The following is a 16480-nucleotide window of genomic DNA, read 5'->3' as shown; positions in this document are numbered from 1 at the left end:
TTTTTTACTCGAATCTTCACACTTTGATATTTTACTAAAACTTGATGTATTACGTGCAATTATTAATTCTCGCACACATAACAACGTAACAAAAACTTATCAACGCCCATTCTTGCGGTGGAAATTGATTCTTCGGTTCTAAATTTCTTGTAAACAATTTGTTCAGTTCACTAAGTAAACATGCAAGCGTGTACCATCGATGGTACACGTGGCACGGAACGTGTTAATCGTGACAGTGAACGTCTAATAACGAAAACGCTTCGATGACTCATTCTCCGGCGCATCGATCGCACTGTCACTTGGTCACCTGTCAAAAGGAACAATACTTCGCCTCGCGGTCACCAGAATAAGACAATCTACACATCGAACTTGTTTAACGGTGCCCATGGGAGCGCGTTGCCGCATTAATCACGTAACTCCAGCGTCATGCTATTCCCAGGCAACCATGCGAGAAGCAAGGTAACGCATCGCGCAAAAATTATTACGTTTCTAGCCTACGACCGGACGTTCTTATTCATCGTAGCGAAAATACCCGATGAACTATTATCTTGGTTGCAATTACGGAGAGCATGCTGCCGATAAACAATGTTTCCATAGCGGAAAATCGTAAATTACGTACACGCATTCGTGTGGTATTATTCTGTTCGTAGGGGATGATGGTTTTCTCGTCTTATTGTATTAAAACTATTATGCTATTAAATTGTTCGGTGGTATCTTTAATCTGGGTCGAGTAATAGGAGAACGGGAAGGATGGACGATACTATCTTGCGAGCGTAATCGACGATTGAATCATGTCCAGATAGAACCCTTCCTGTCTCGAATAATGCCAATTATAGCGATATAATTGCGCTGGAATATTATTATGTAAAAGGAAACCAGGATAGCGCAATCAAAGGTAAAATATACAGTAAAATGGAACAGTGCGATTGCAAATGTTAAAGAAAATTGTTAAGCCCAAGGTTCCGAATAAATTAACATTGGAAAATTGGCCGCGCACTTGTGCTTGCAGTAAGTAGAAACGGAAAGCAATGACCAGACACATTAACGCGATGAGTGTCGAGTCGGGCACACGTGAGTGACACTAATGTCTTCCTAGGTTTCGAAATTAATTGTAATCTGTTTAGAATGTAAAAGAGTTAAAATAAATCATTCTACGTGATAGGTTTTAATGTTTGCTTTTGGTTTAGTTCATTAAATTACCTTGAATTTGCGGACATTTTTGGAGTTGATTTTCGACGCTCAACGCGTTAACCAAGCAGATCATTGACCATTTTTTCGACAATAAGCAGAGATATGAATATATTCTGCTCAATGCTGTGCGCCAATGTTATGACACCAGGTAATTAAAGAAGTAATTATAGAAACAATTTTAGTAATTGAATTTCCAGCTGCCGAACAGCAAAATATTTTCTGTTGAAATTGTATGGATTTCTTTCTCGATGGTACAACCTGTGCAAGCTTCACCCTCCCGAATTATTTATTGATCTGAGACTACCATCCCCTAGTTGCGTTATTATATTACACCCCAAAGCCCATCGCAATCGACGGGGTCCCAGGTTTCTGGAAACAGGATAGGCGCACCTTCTAAGGATTCCGGTTCCTCCCCCATGTAATTGGACAATAATTAAGTTGGGCGCGCCGCTTTTTGTCGAGGCTCGCCGAAAGCTCTTGTCCCCAGATAATCGCTTTGTCAGACCTCGTCGAATACGTCAACTCGTCGATGCGTGCAGTGCCCTGACGATAAATTCTGATAAATTAATTATAAGAGACTAGAGATGCAGCGATTAATTTTGAGAAATATTCTGCTATGAAGAAATATTGTATTTTAAGACAAGTAACCCTGTATTCTTTGAGGGGTTCATATCTTAATTTTGAGATTCTGGAAAAAATAGAGAACGTCCCCGAAGACATAATCAACGAGAACAATTTTTTTTATAATAATTTCTCGTGGAAGGAATGATATATTTTCAATATTCCGTAACTCAAGAAATCGAAGGGCGTTGCCTTCAATTTTTTTAGAGTTCGTATCTTATTTCAGGCGTTTCAGAAAAATTGATACCGACGTCGGGGTCAAGAAAAAATGTTTTAAAAATGTTCGAACAAATATTCTTCCCGAGAGAAGCAATATTATTTGTAATATCATGTGATTTAAGGACACATTCCGCAGTTCAACGTTTGATGTTCAGAGAGTTGACATTTTATTTGATGCATTTCAACAAATATCTGAAAAATTCACGCCGATCCTAAAGACGAAGAAAGACGCTTTAAAAATATTCAATCCGACGCGGACAATATATTTCGACATTCGGTGTGTCAAGAAATGCCCAGTGAATGTTTGACAGGTTCATATTTCATTGAGCACGGCTCCTAAAATTTACACCGATCCCAAAGACCTAAGCTGCAACAAATTTCCAAGGGAGCTATGGTTCTACGCGAAAGTAGCCGCTCAGTTTTATTACTTTGTTACGGTCAACGACCGGCTTCAGTCAGCTTTTTCTGCTTAATATTTCACTGGCAACGTTCCCGGCGAAGTTTGTGCGGGCGGCGCAGCCAGAATGGAGGAACGGTGTAATTTTCGGCGGTAAAACGGTACAGATCGTAAATCGAGAGGCAAGGGTGAGGGTAGTAAAAGCGAAGGGCAGCCCCGGTCTCCTCGGCGAACGAGGTTGAAGGTATCCGACTGCGGCAGGGTCGTATCGATTCCAGTCGAGCTTACGCTGCCGCCACTGCAAAATCTCGAGATGTTGACAGGTTGGATCCTGGATCGTTTTACCAGCGCCGGTTTTTCTCTGTGTTTCAGGGTGAAAGGCCATCCGAGCTCATCCAGCCATGACGAAGTATTGGCTGAACGTGGCCCTCCTCAGGGTCGTTCTACCGGTTGTCCTGACAGGATGTAAGTGTTCGATGAAATGAGAATATGTCGCCTGTATCGGTTTCTTGGCTGTCGAACCTGGTTTGCAACGGCGACACCGTCTCCCTCGTCGAAACGAGATATTTCCGGGTTCGGTTTTCACTGGAGACACTGCGGTATCGTGTTAGCCGCACCGTGGAATCGTTTTATTGACGGGGACTCTGACAGGTGGCACGCGCCGGCTAAAAATAGCATCGTTCGATTTTCTAATTGATTATTAGGCCAGAGTCCATTCTGTTCCCGAAAGCCTTCAGTAATATTATTTATTGAGGTTCCGAACTTTGTTCTAACCGATTATGCTACGATATCGTGCCTAACTGGTTGCGAGGATCTCGAACATGATCTACCAAGTGTACAGTGCACCACAAAAGTGATCGTACACCTGAAATGTAATAACTTCTTTAAAACTCAGCTAAATGACTTGAATTTCTTTTAGATGAAAGAGGGACTAATTTATTAGATAATGAATAAAATGCTTTTTTTAAATTTTGCTATTACTTGGGATGACAAAAAAGATAAAAACTCTCGTTTTTTATCCGTTTTGTGGGCCACTGTAGATGTTACTCGTGTCTTTAAAGTCGAAATGAAATTCTACCTATTTATTAACAATATTTCAACGTTAAACTAAAGCTTGGTGTGCAATGAATATAAATGATCTGTCTCGCCTAGGAATTTATTAGCGAGGAACTAGAGAAACTTGATTATTTTCTTCCAAAAAATAATTTCAAAAGAACTTCTTATATTATATCAATTTAAATAATTTGACAGATTACGAATGAGATTATGAATTTTTGACGAATCTCTTAAACTGACTTCCAAGCTTAGAAACGATTATAATCAAACGAAATGAGTGCTGTCAATTAGCAACTTCTTAATGTCGTGCAGTTTGTAGTAATAATAATAACTGTTATTAACGATACTACACGAGTGAGACTTGTGTCACGTTTATTTTAGAAACAGATATCTATTGGCTCCTGTTTGAAAGCTTGTGTTACAGTTCGAAAGCGCCAATCGTTACACTGTTATCAATAAGCAGATGCCGGGAAACTTGGCGTGACGTTGTCAAGCGATAAAACCGGCACCGATAAGTAGCCAATATTATGTCAGCGTTTAGAAACAGAACGGGAATATTTTCACAAACGCGGACAGTCTTGTGGATTGTAATGATAAAATAATGACAGATAAAATAACCCTCGTGACATCAGTGTACTAAAATAGTCGATGTTTTGGACCGACTAACGACCTCGGCTCTCGCGTCCATCCTGCTCGCGTCGAGTTAATCGTGAGAAACTGGAAACAGTATGTGGGTCCCAAGGTGGAAACCAGAAATAGGAGAATAATTGATCGAGAAGCAGAGAAACTATAATACTTCTCCGACATGTCATCCATCATCTCCGGATTGCGAATTCTTAAGTAGAACAAAAACTTCGCGTACAAATCATTACCGCCTTTGCACTCCCTTTTCGCTAGAAACGGTTCTTTTTACATAACAAATAGTTTACAAGCGAATCCAGGCGATACAGTTAAATGACTCAACCAGTACATAGATTTTTTCGCAAATAAGAAAACGTCAACAAATTTCCTGATTATTATTATCGAGAGATAAAATTGATACTAAGAATTGAGATGTCGGCCACTCCGTTGCCGTGCGACGTTTAATAATGCCATTAATTATCAGTGCTTTATCACGAGGCCGCATATGCTAGATCGTGCCACGATGCGTCACATTCAGCCATTGGAAACGTTTCTGCGTCTCTGCGAAGGACATCGATCATTCTATTCGGCACCGGACAAACGTTCCTTCCAATCTAATAATCGAAATTCTATTGATCCTAATTTATTCTAATCCTATTTTATCTGTCACGCTGTTTCATTCGTCTCAAATTATTTTACTCTCGCTGGCTTCAACGTAGAGCTCAGCATGATTCATTTTATCGATCACTAGACTGCGGATCTTTATGCGCATTCTCAGTCTCCTACGTCATTTCACAAAAATAAGGATTGATAAATCGTGTCCCTCGTTGTCGAAAAGATCGTTCAGTGTAGAAATGAAATATAGATGCTAGTGCACTTGTTAATTTATGTCATATTATATTATATTATATTATATTATATTATATTACATATTATATTACATATTATATATTATTATTATTATAATTCTCTTTCAACTCTTTGTTCACTTAACACGTTAAGTACCGAATATCAATTCAAAAAATTACCATGACGTCAAAGTCGTTGAATAAATGTAACCGAAATTACAAAGTTAAAATTTACCATAGGAAATATTAATTTGACGCTTTTTCGTTCGAAAAATCGTAGGAACATTCAGCTTGTTCAATATATTACTCAACATTATTATTCAATATTATACCAGCGTGTTAACGTGGGCTCTTAGTTCTCAATTAGTTCCCGATTTCCAAACAGAAAATTGCAACCACGAAACTATTGTATAAAGCAGTTTTAAACGCGTTCGCAACTATTGGAAACACGATAGAAGTGCGCCGAAGTTCGCGAACTCCTTCCAGAGACAATGGACAATTAATTTCACGGATCAGCCGGCCACGAGGAAATTAATAGCCGGCTCCCGGGTGCGCCGAATGAAAAATGAGCTTTCCGAACGCGGTCGGAAGTTCGTCCAGCATGTGTACATAGATAAATTTCGAGACAGTGCGTCGTCGGGATGCCGGTATGACAGCGTCGGGACGCGCGGTTCAGTCTCGGTTTACAGGCGTCGTCTATAATTAGGTGAGCACCGGCTCCTGAATTCCAGGTTTACTGTCACTTTGATGCGAAATACTCTCCGGTGGCTCGACGACATACTTTCCAACTTTATCAACACGTCGATCGTGTCGACGGCGGCGCCCGTTCAAATGAAAAAGACCGCGGAATTGCTATTCGCGCGAGCAGGAATTTTCTCTTTCCGCGGCAATTTCGAAGTTTTCTTTGATCAGGTGACCCGAATCACCCGGCATAAAAATGGAAGAATTACGGCGCCGCTGTACGTGCTATCGTTATCGCTCCAGTTATCGTCTCGCGGTGGCCGAACGGAGTAATTAGCTGTCCGCGCGCGGTCTCTGCCATTAACGAGGTCGCGTTAGAAAGCCGCGGGGGAAATAGTTTTTGAAAATCCGGCTCCATTTGATGCACGATTATCCGAATATTAGCTGGCTGTCCGACTCGATTACGCGCCGGCCTGATTGGAAATTAATTGGCCTTTTAACTGCGAATGACTTCAATGAATTCGTCACTCGGTTCAGCTATCGGAAACACATTTCTTGAGCTAATTCAATCGCGAAGAATGAAATGAAACGATTTATAGGTGCAGGAATTGTTCGATGAGATTGGATCCGGATACGAGAAGAAATAACTGCAGCGTGAACTGCGAAATGCAATAATGTAAATGCGGCGAGAAAAAGTGCGACCGAAATGCATTTGTGCAACGTGGGAGCGCTTAATGGGTTAATTATGTGGATAATTACTTTATCGTGTTATGTCATCGGTCAGCGGATTTGCATTTGCTGCAAGAATTGATAAGAGAATTTCAGAACACTGTTACACATTATTTTCAATTTATTAGAGCTAGTGAAAGTACGGATACATTTTTAATTAACTCTCGTTTCATAGAGTTATCGAACAAAAGTTTCATTTTGCGCGCATTGAAGTAGTATTCTGGTTATGCCAATGTTGTTTGCCTCGTGTTGCATTTTCATAAGCATTCGTAATTAAGAAATCATGTGATTAAAAGATATCTCAATTATTATTTGCGATATTTTAACTATTATTTCAACTATTATTCAGTTATCGGAAAATCTGTCTTTCTTCTGCAATTATGTTACAGTTTGTTTCACGAGTATGAAGTATAAGATCATAAATGAAATACGATCGATGAAACGCAAGGGCGCAAAAACGATAAAACGAATTTCAGCCGAGAACCTTTAGCGGAATCGCTTCCAGGGATTTTCCCTGTAGAACGCGAGAGAGAATCGAGCCTGGCCATTTTCCCAGAGTTGAAACGCGGATAATACGGAACCGAGTTTCCTTGGCAGCTTAACAAGCTTTTCGTTTGTATATACTAAACAGACTCCGAATAGAAAGCGTTTTCGTCGATGGAAATGAAAGGGAAATGGGACGAGCTCGCCAAACGAACCTCGTGGATGCTTCAATTTCAGATGCAAACCGCTGACCGATCGAAATCAAAAGGAACGATAAAAACGCAAACACACGTGTTTCCTTTGAATAGGCTCATCAAGGGATTAATCAACTTAACACCTCCCCGCGGGACAGAAGCAATTGCCTCGACCGGCTCCATTTAATTACGCGTGCACGTGTTTTCTCTGTATATCCATGATTCACGGCTTATCAACGCGGACTCGAGCCAGCTACGAGGCGCGGCCATAAATCTAAGCGAGTGTTCCGAAAGTTCGCGAATCGTCGAAACACGTCTCGGGATTCGGGGAAGTCTGAAATGTCAAACCTTATTGTTCGCGGGGGCTCGCTGACCTTTTAACGAGTGGGCGATTCTTCCTCCCAGATCCTGATTACGCCGGAATGAATGCATTTGTACGGTACGGTGGATATCGTTTGGGAAAGGTCATAACCTGGGGTTGCTTGGGAGATTGTAGGCGAGTCGTAGTTATTGTTGAACGATGATTAAAACTGCAGGCTTCGGTCGACAGGCAGAAAATGCAGACGACTGTAGAATTTTCTTTCGCTGAAATTATGACTGAAAAATTAATCAATGCGTATGCGCGTGTGTGTTTTTGTGTGTCGTTTAATTGGAACAGGTACGATATGGCGACCCGTGGGACTGTCGCTGGTCTACTTGGGCCTAATGCTCTACTCGCCACATGTTCCGATACCAAACACGAAGACTATGGCCGGTCACACTGGCCTGTATCTGAAGACCGCCATTGGCCTGTCGTTTCTCACCGCTATCAGCCAAATCACCTTCCACATAGTCTTGCTGTCGCTGCCAGCTTATGGACACTTCCTCCACAATTGTACGTAATCAACCACTTTTGCGACGGAATCCATCGATTATCCATTAAAATGCTATTTCTGTGACCGAGCTGTTCTCTGGAAGAACAGAATCTGAAATGGAAACTGATGCAACATCTGCCAATTCGGATTGAAAATTCGCAATTCTAAGTTTTAGAAGCTTCACACACTTCTGATCTAAATAAAAAAGGATTTTAGTCGAACCCTTTGATGCATCTTGCATTCTGAATTTGACAATTATCTGCCGTCCAAGGTCGACTCCCCATCATAAGGCACTTGGGTTACCCCCTCCGATCTTCTATGAGCGAAAATTGGTCAAGGAAGGCGGAGTCAAGCAGCGTGGAGGAGATGCGACCTTGAAGCTAACTTCATTAAAGCACTGTTAACCAATTAGTTGTTTTTCGACGAGTATTCTCGTTGCGAAGGGATGGCAACAGTTTATGTCACGACGAGTATACTCGTCGGAAACTGCTCTCTGATTAAGTCAAATAAAGAAATAAATGTTAGAAGTAAAAGATTAGAAAATAAAATAGTCATTTTATTGGAACTTAATTCTTAATTTTCATAGAGATTGCAACAACTGTTTAATCGTGTCTCGAACGCTTCCAGGCGAGTTGCTGGAGCTAGTGTGCAGACACTTAGGCTTCGTGAGGCTAGATAGCGCGTCCGCGTGGGAGGTGTTCTTTTGGCTGATCCCAGAAGTAATTGTTTTACCGAGCACCGTCGCGATCTACTGCATCTGTCGCTATTTAACGAAGAAGCCCGTGACTGACGTGGAAGATGACGTCTCCGTCAGGGGAGCCGCGGCGTCCAAGAAGGCTGAAGACAGCACCGCGAAGGTTAGACCTGCGTTCTGACCTTGTCCAACAATTCTTAGCTCTTCGACGTTCGCACCTACGAATCCGTCACTTAAATCTTCCAACAGATAATCAATTTCCTGGGACGTATCGGGACATACTTGATCCTGGCCTCGTTGTGCATCGTGTCGTCCTTGAACCCATCCATAGAAGCTGGCTTTTACTTCTTGGTGTTCCTTGGAGCGGCCACCTGGTGGGCCTGCAACAAGGAGCTGAGGAAAGGCTTCGCGATGCTGTGCAGACTCGTGATGATCGTCGTGGTCCTCCACATCCTGACGCTGCTCAGCTACCAAAACCAAGTTCCCCAGGAGCTGGTCCCGGTGAACAGCACCTGGCAGCGTTACCTGGGCCTCTCGGCGATCTATCAGACGAACTGCAGCGATCCTAGGAACGTGGACTACACGGACGACGCCGATTGGCTGGTCTACGCCTACTGTCTTCGGCTATTCTGGCTCTACTATGTCTTGGCGCTGCAGGCGAAGTTCCTGAGCCAAAAGCCGGTGAGTTTGCCTTCCCCGGCGTTGCTCCGTATGTTAGACTAATCGATCTTGAAGGGTTGTAACTGAGATAAATGAGATCGAGGAGTCCCGAGGAATTTGCCAGGTTCAAGGAAGAACATTTGCCAGCATGATTATACTGATCCATGATCGAGCATTGCTCAGAGAAAGTTTCGCTGGGAAGTTCACTTCCTCGTTCAACGATCGAAACTTTCTTCGAACACTGTGCAACAATTAATCCAATCCTTTTGGTACTCCCCTCAAATGAACAACGATTTCAACTGTCTATTTGCCTGTATTAACGTGTCCACGGTTGAGGAGAACCATTAACACCAGTGTCGCCTCAATAACACAATTTCTTAAGCTTCCTTGTGTCAGTCTCTCGACTAACCGTTTACGGACACGATGATTAACACAAACTGTGCCCAGTTCCGAGGGACGTCGCTTTTACTAACAAGGCGTTGCAGGCTAAGAAAATGAAACGTTTGAGCGGCAGGCTGGAGAATCTGGACACTCCGTTGTCCAGACACGTTTCCATCAGGCGAAGGACGCCCTCCCAGAGGTGGCAATCGGCGCGGCGAAAGGCTCGCGTAAGGATCTCGTCCTGCATGAGCCAGATAGTCGACATTTTTCTCTTGGACACATTGTTTAGATCTTTATGTCAGTTTATGGAGAGTCTCGTATTTGCTCTGGTAGACCGTAGCAGACGTGTTGACTGTAAATTTCGTTGTCATCGGACACTTCAGTTATCCTTTCTGCGACTTTTTACGATTATACCGTGGATCTTCATAACACAAAATGCAAGAAAATTATGCACATGCATTTCATTTCTTTAATACAAGATTATTTTTCTTTAACGCTAAGCCCACTGAGCCCAACATTATTCAGACGATTTTTGTTACAACAGTCTTTATAGTTTCAGCAACTTTTAGGTAAAAGATGCGAAACCGGACATTTTCATTGGCTGAATGGGCTTAGGCGTTAACGATAGAAATCCTCTTTTCCGTTTTTATACATTAATTTGTGAACATATGAATTTGCACGAAGGTCCAAAATCTTGTGATGATGATCCAACGTGTAGATTTCTTGCAATAATGTAAATCCAAAGTAGAAATGAAATTGATAAAAATCAGTCGAATAACTTTAATTGTATATTATACAGTTAAAGTTATTATTATTGTACGATCAAAGTATCGGTATAACTGTAGTTGTTCATTCAACTTGAATGTTTTGAAGACGAATGTTCCCAAATGTAGACGAGATCGCAAGTTGTATCATCATGGCATCTTATAGAATATTCGTGACTTCTGTAAAATAGTGAACTCTACTGTAAATAGTTCGAAGCATCTACTGGGAATGGTTATGTTAATGTACAGAGAAAACCGTGTACAGTGTTAACGAATGTTTTCAACGCCCCTTCAGGTAACATCCGACTTTTGATTTTGCTGTCGCATTCCAGATTTCTGGTTGTTCATTAACGCTGAGCAAATTCGTTTTCCGTTTGGATGCCGCTATGTTTAGTTTGCCATTGTTTTAGACGCCGATCGTAAATTCGTCGTTTCCACCGGCCGACGAGCGCACACCCGTACGTATAACGATTAAGTTTGCATGTTTGATTATCGCTGCGGTCACTGCTAACACCGAATACACACGGATCACTTATAATAATCGACGAGGGCCGATATCTCGCATGCGTCGACGCTCGAGCGATCGTTACGATTTTTCTTTCCAACACTTTTGTTCTATACACTTCCGTTCTTTTCTGAAAATCGTTCTCGCTAGTGGTGGAGGTAAACAACACAATTTTTCACGTAGCTTGCATGTGTTTTATCCAAGATCTTGATACAGTCTTCTCTATGGGGGAATCGTGAGAGTAGATTTATAGAGTTAGTTGTAATTCTCTCGGCACGCATCAACAACAGAGTTATGTTTCGTAAATAGCTGATGAGGTTCGGGTCCGCAAGAACGGGGCTCCTGCAGGACTCGACGGGAAGCGTCATCGTTCAGGATGGTCATCAGGATGACAGCATCCAGATGCACAGTATCAGTGACGGTAAGACAAAGACAAAAAAAAATTAACCCCAATGATATCCAGCTTAGAGACGATTAATTAATATCCGAGTAATTTTCTTCTCTTCAGGAGGCGCGGATGAGCAGTCCGGAATCATCGAAGGCATCATCATGGCCGTCTACTCCATCTTCCAGTTGATAATCAACTCGTCCTACCTTGCTACGAACATCATAATGATGGTACGAATACACAGCTGAACAACCTCTTGGTCTCTTCAAGTAGTCTGGATTAACCGTTTCACTCGTCAGACTTGGAGCATAATGTACCACAGCTGGACAACCTTCGCTCTTCTTTTGTGGGCCCTGATTCTCTGGATGGTGCCCAACAAGCGCGCATCCATGATGAAATGCTCGCCCTTCATAGTGTTCTATGCGACCCTCCTGCTGCTCGGCCAGTTCATTTACAGCATGGATTTGACTGATGCGGAATTGCCGACGCAGATAAACGGAATGAAGATGTCGGAGATCGGATTCAGCAAGCCCCAAGAGCTCAGTCGCTGGCATTTAATAGTCAAGGTACGAATTCTCGCGTGTAGACCGCTCAGGGCTGCTTTCCTCGCTTATGACAACGTCGGTAACGCCTGTCAACGCTACATCGAAGTTTGAATAATCTCTCGGCGGCCTTGGACGATCTGCCAATCCTGAACTAGCAATTATTATCACGTATTCACTTCATGGAGCCTTAAACTCGATATTCCAGTGCCTCTTCATAACAATGTTCTGGATAACAATGAGACAATACACCGCCGAGAGAACTCGCCAGAGACGATCCTCGGCACTGAGAGACATGGTGGCGCCGTTGCACGTCTCCGTGTCGACTGCCACCACAGCGATGAACCACGAAGTGCCAGAAATCAAGAGCAAGTTCATGAAAGACGTTGGAATACTCTTGAAGAAGTTGCTGACCAAGTTCTGGATCGCCGTGGTAGCAATCATGCTGTTCATCTGTGGGATCACTGGGGAACGCATGACCATGTTCAGGATCGTCTACATGTCCCTGTTCCTTGTGCTCGTCATTACCTTCCAGGTAGGCCCCAAGCGAAGATTTTCGTCTCTTCCGTAGCAGATAGTCTTTCGAGAATGATGCAGAGAACCTGCGATAACATCGTTCCGCAGATGTCCTGGTACTTGTGGAGGAAGATGATGTACACGTTCTGGCTGACGGTCATCGGCTACTCGGTGATCATGCTGATCCTCGTGTACACTTACCAGTTCGACAACTTCCCAGAATATTGGAACTACCTGCACATCGACGAAGACCTGCAAATGGACATCGGCCTCGAGAAATACGCGACGAAAGATCTGTTCGTTAGACTGCTGACGCCAACCTTCTTCGTCATCATCACTGTTCTACAGATCCATTACTTCCACAAAGATTTCTTGGAGGTGACGAACATCGAGAGAGTTGGGTAAGCGATGACCGAGAAGGCAACGCGAATTTAACGTGGATCTTAATTCGGATCGTCCGGCGGTTTTTTTCAGAGCCGGGGAGAGTCCTCTCAGGCAAGAGACTACAAATCACTCTACGACCTTGAACATGCCGCGAACATCGGCTGGCGACGTCTTCCTGACTACGGAGGATGACCAGGACAATCGATACAGTCTTCAACAATTGAAACGTAAGTTTCAATGAATCGTTTAATCGATTAATTAGACCTGTTAACATGATAACCTGGCATTCAGGGATGTCGAAGATAGAGAGAATTGCCCTGTTCCGCAAGATAATGAAGCACCTAGTGAACTTCTACAACTACGTCTGGCTGTTCTTCGAGCTCCACATGCAGAAGATCATCTTCACCACTGTCATGCTTCTATGCGTGAACGACGTAAGTTGCAATTAACCAAATTGTCCCTAACTAAGGATCGATCGTCACCTAGTTTCGATTCTTCAGGTATGCGCCATCAATCTCGTGTTCGTCGTGATAATAGCGATAATGCTGAACACCAAGAGGAACGTTCAAATACTTACCGCGAACATGATCGCAGTGGTGATCGCCTTCTTGATAGTGCTGAAAATGCTCTACCAGATCCAATACATCGATCCCAACAATTGGAACGTCAATTGCACTGTGAGCACCCACGGATCAGTGTTAACGATCCACTATGCGATGAGCTAATTGTTTTATCGTTGACAGAGGCCGGAGGATGATAAGCAGATCCCCTTCGCCAGCAACAACACTGTCTACAACATAGCGGAGTGGTTCGGCTTGAGGAAAGCGGAGCCAGGACACCTGGCAGAGCTGTTGAAAGGGTACATAGGGATCATGGTAGTGACGACTCTGCGAAAGGTCATCAGAATTCGGCAGTGTTTCCATCGGAAGGAGATCGGAGAGCCTCTGGAGACGCCTCAAGTGATGTTCCCGTCAATTACCAGGGCAGACGCTGACAAAGGGCTGCCGGAATGCATCAAGTTCCTCTTCAACTACGGATTCTATAAGTTCGGCGTGGAACTGAGCCTGATCGGGATCGTGGCGCTCATTGGCACGAGGCTCGACTTTTATTCGGTCCTCTACAGCATCTGGCTTCTGCTGTTGTTCTCCTTGAAGAGGAGGACTATATCCAGGATATGGCCGATCTTCAAGGCCTTCGCTGTCATCCTGCTGCCTGTGCAGTATTCCTTGGTCGTTGCTCTGCCTTCTTGGCTTTGTATAGGTTGTTCAAATTTTCATACAATTCGCAATAATTTAATAAAGTTTCCAAGCACTGCAACCATAAATTTTCAGACTATCCCTGGAGCAATTCGGAGATGCTCAGGAGGCTGCAGGAGTGGATGTACTTCCCGGATCCCGACTTCCCTCCCAACCCCAGGAAATTAATGTGTGAGTCCTCATCTTATTTAGAGCAACCTTTCGAACGAGTTGTCCTGGTCCACGTAATTCGAAGAATTGTTATATAAAATTGATAACTCGCTTTCCTTCAGGCGACTTCATTCTGCTGATGATGCTGGTCAGACAAAGCCTCTACTTCCGCATCGAGCAACGATACGCTGCACAAGCCGATGAGTTCCATGGCGGTCACAATTACTCTGTCCACCAGAACATGGAGAAGCCGAACTTCGTGAATCCTGTGAAGGATTACGTTTCTCTCATACACTCGTGGCTGGACATCGTGAAGAGAGGCGTGCTGATGAGCCTGATGTGGGTCACTCTGTCGATCATGTTCCTGGCCGGAACGAAGAGGACGAATCTGTTCTCGTTAGGCTACCTGATCGGCGCCTTCGTGTTCCTCTGGCAAGGCAGCGATTTCTACTTGAGGCCGGTCAAAACGATCTTAAAATGGTGGAATATATTGATCGGGTACAACGTGGTCGTCATCTTCCTGAAGGCTGTGCTCCAGGGAGTCGGCTGCGTGCTGATCAAGAAGGTAGATCGATTGCTCCTCGGTTCAACCTTCGGGGAAATTAATTAGCCAATGTCTGTCGTCTTTCAGCTCGTGGTTTCAGCTTGCCCGGTGATCCAGCTATTCGGCATCACTTGTCTGAGGAAGTTCGAAAGCTCTGCCAGCGACATAGTGCCTAGCAACGTGGACTGCGAAGTCCCCAGAGAGGACATCGGCATGGTCTGGGACGGTCTATGCTTCGGCTTCCTGCTGCTGCAGAAACGACTCTTCAAGAGCTACTACTTCTTCCATATAGTCGACGAAACGAAAGCCATGAGCGTCTTAGCGTCTCGTGGAGCTGAACTCCTGGAAGAGCTGCACCATAAACGCATAGAGATCCAGGACGGGGTCGAGAAGAACGTGCTGCAGAAGCTGAAGTTCAAGATGGACAAGATCAAAGCCAGCCAGAGGAAGATACAGGGTCCTAGTTACAGGGAACCGCAGACTCATAAAGTTGGTAAGTGGCGAAATCCAGTGGTCTTCGTTTCTGATAGGTTAGGGACAGTCGAGAAAGTCAAAGACTCCGTCAGACCTCGTCTGAAGTATAATTCTTCAAATATCTTCTGAGAATTGATGCCTTCGATTTGACACCCACGATCCTGGGAACTTTGGGTCCTCCTTCGACGAGTCCTGTCTCCTACGAGTGCTTAGACCCTAATTCCTGGGAATCCGTCAGATCTCGAGTAGATATCCCTTAGACCCTATCCTGGCCCTAAATCATTCAGACCTTAACTTTTCCGGAGGTCTTAAAAAAAAAACTCCAATTTCTGGTTCCTAAACCTCAACACCTGGGAGTCCTTTGGATTCTATTATCTTGGGGTCCTCTGTATCCTACTTTCTGGGTGTCCTCAGAACCTAATTTCGAGGACTTCCTCGAAAATTCCTCTCCCCGTGAATCATCCAGCAGGAAAAGATTGTAGGGCACCCAGCCGACGTCTCGCGACCTAACACCGACTCTCTATATTTAATGCTCCCGCAAAAAAGAAGGCGAGGCGCCTCTGGCGAGGTCTTCCAGTGTGAGCTCATGCGTGTCCTCAAATCACACGCCTCCTCAAGGTTACCAGACGCCGATCGACGAGGACGACGACGAGCCGCCGCCGCTGACGCCGCGCGCCGCATCCCTATTGCAGGCGCCGACCCCAAACTCCGCGGTCATGACAGTCAGCCTCGAGGGCTATCTCGAGCCGACTCGAATTTCTTTCGGTTCTCCACCAAGTAGCGAGCTGAACCCCCGTGGACCGTCGCCGGACGAAACGTTCCCGGTGTTCTCCCCTCCGCCGTACGATCGACAACCGCCCGATCGATCGCTGAACTCTTCGGTCAGGCATCGCAGACAGTCGAGCTACTTCGGTCCGCAATGGGTGAACGAGATCCAGACGCCTAGGCAGTCGATCGTCTCCACCACGTCCCGATCCCCGCGGTCTCATCACACATGTAACGACACACAACCGGGATCAAGATCGTCGTCGTCGATCTGCTACGATGTCCTGTACATACGCTTCCGCCGACTGCACCTCTAGATCATCTACGATGCACCCATTATATCCTGGTCTCTTTTGTTTTTTCTTCATCTGTACTGGGCTGGGTGTTGGCTGATCAAACTGGTTCAAAATGGTCTATTGTTCTTGGACAAACGCGTGTGTATTTCGTTTGAGAACATATCTGTTTCTCTGGAGCTTTCAGAGAAGGGACATGTCACCCTTGGATACTTGAACAGTGTTCTTCTTCAATACATTGTTCAGTGCCTATGTAATAAATTTTGGGGC

General features: G+C 44.3%; 1 protein-coding gene across 7 annotated transcripts in view; it reads left to right on the top strand.

Annotated features, from left to right (window-relative positions):
- Positions 1-16480, top strand: part of Piezo (piezo type mechanosensitive ion channel component) — a 38198-nt gene that overhangs the window by 8317 nt on the left and 13401 nt on the right. For 5 of the 7 annotated variants that reach the window (XM_033478843.2, XM_033478836.2, XM_033478887.2 and 2 more), the window contains exons 2-18: positions 2801-2893; positions 7699-7914; positions 8522-8751; positions 8838-9269; positions 9734-9856; positions 11208-11319; positions 11407-11516; positions 11586-11852; positions 12037-12363; positions 12453-12745; positions 12819-12955; positions 13020-13162; positions 13229-13405; positions 13472-13988; positions 14060-14155; positions 14257-14699; positions 14766-15171. In XM_033478843.2, coding sequence (XP_033334734.1) covers positions 2830-2893; positions 7699-7914; positions 8522-8751; positions 8838-9269; positions 9734-9856; positions 11208-11319; positions 11407-11516; positions 11586-11852; positions 12037-12363; positions 12453-12745; positions 12819-12955; positions 13020-13162; positions 13229-13405; positions 13472-13988; positions 14060-14155; positions 14257-14699; positions 14766-15171 — 4093 coding nt within the window. In that variant the 5' untranslated portion in view covers positions 2801-2829. Of the gene's footprint in view, positions 1-2800; positions 2894-7698; positions 7915-8521; positions 8752-8837; positions 9270-9733; positions 9857-10803; positions 10852-11207; positions 11320-11406; positions 11517-11585; positions 11853-12036; positions 12364-12452; positions 12746-12818; positions 12956-13019; positions 13163-13228; positions 13406-13471; positions 13989-14059; positions 14156-14256; positions 14700-14765; positions 15172-16480 lie in introns of all 7 variants that reach the window. The other 2 variants (XM_033478853.2, XM_033478870.2) reach the window with 2 other exon arrangements.

This window comes from Megalopta genalis, chromosome 4 (genome assembly GCF_051020955.1).
Source record: "Megalopta genalis isolate 19385.01 chromosome 4, iyMegGena1_principal, whole genome shotgun sequence".
NCBI classification, from domain to species: domain Eukaryota; kingdom Metazoa; phylum Arthropoda; class Insecta; order Hymenoptera; family Halictidae; genus Megalopta; species Megalopta genalis.
The sequence above is the reverse complement of the archived record's forward strand: the minus strand, read 5'-3'. Positions and strand labels throughout refer to the sequence as shown.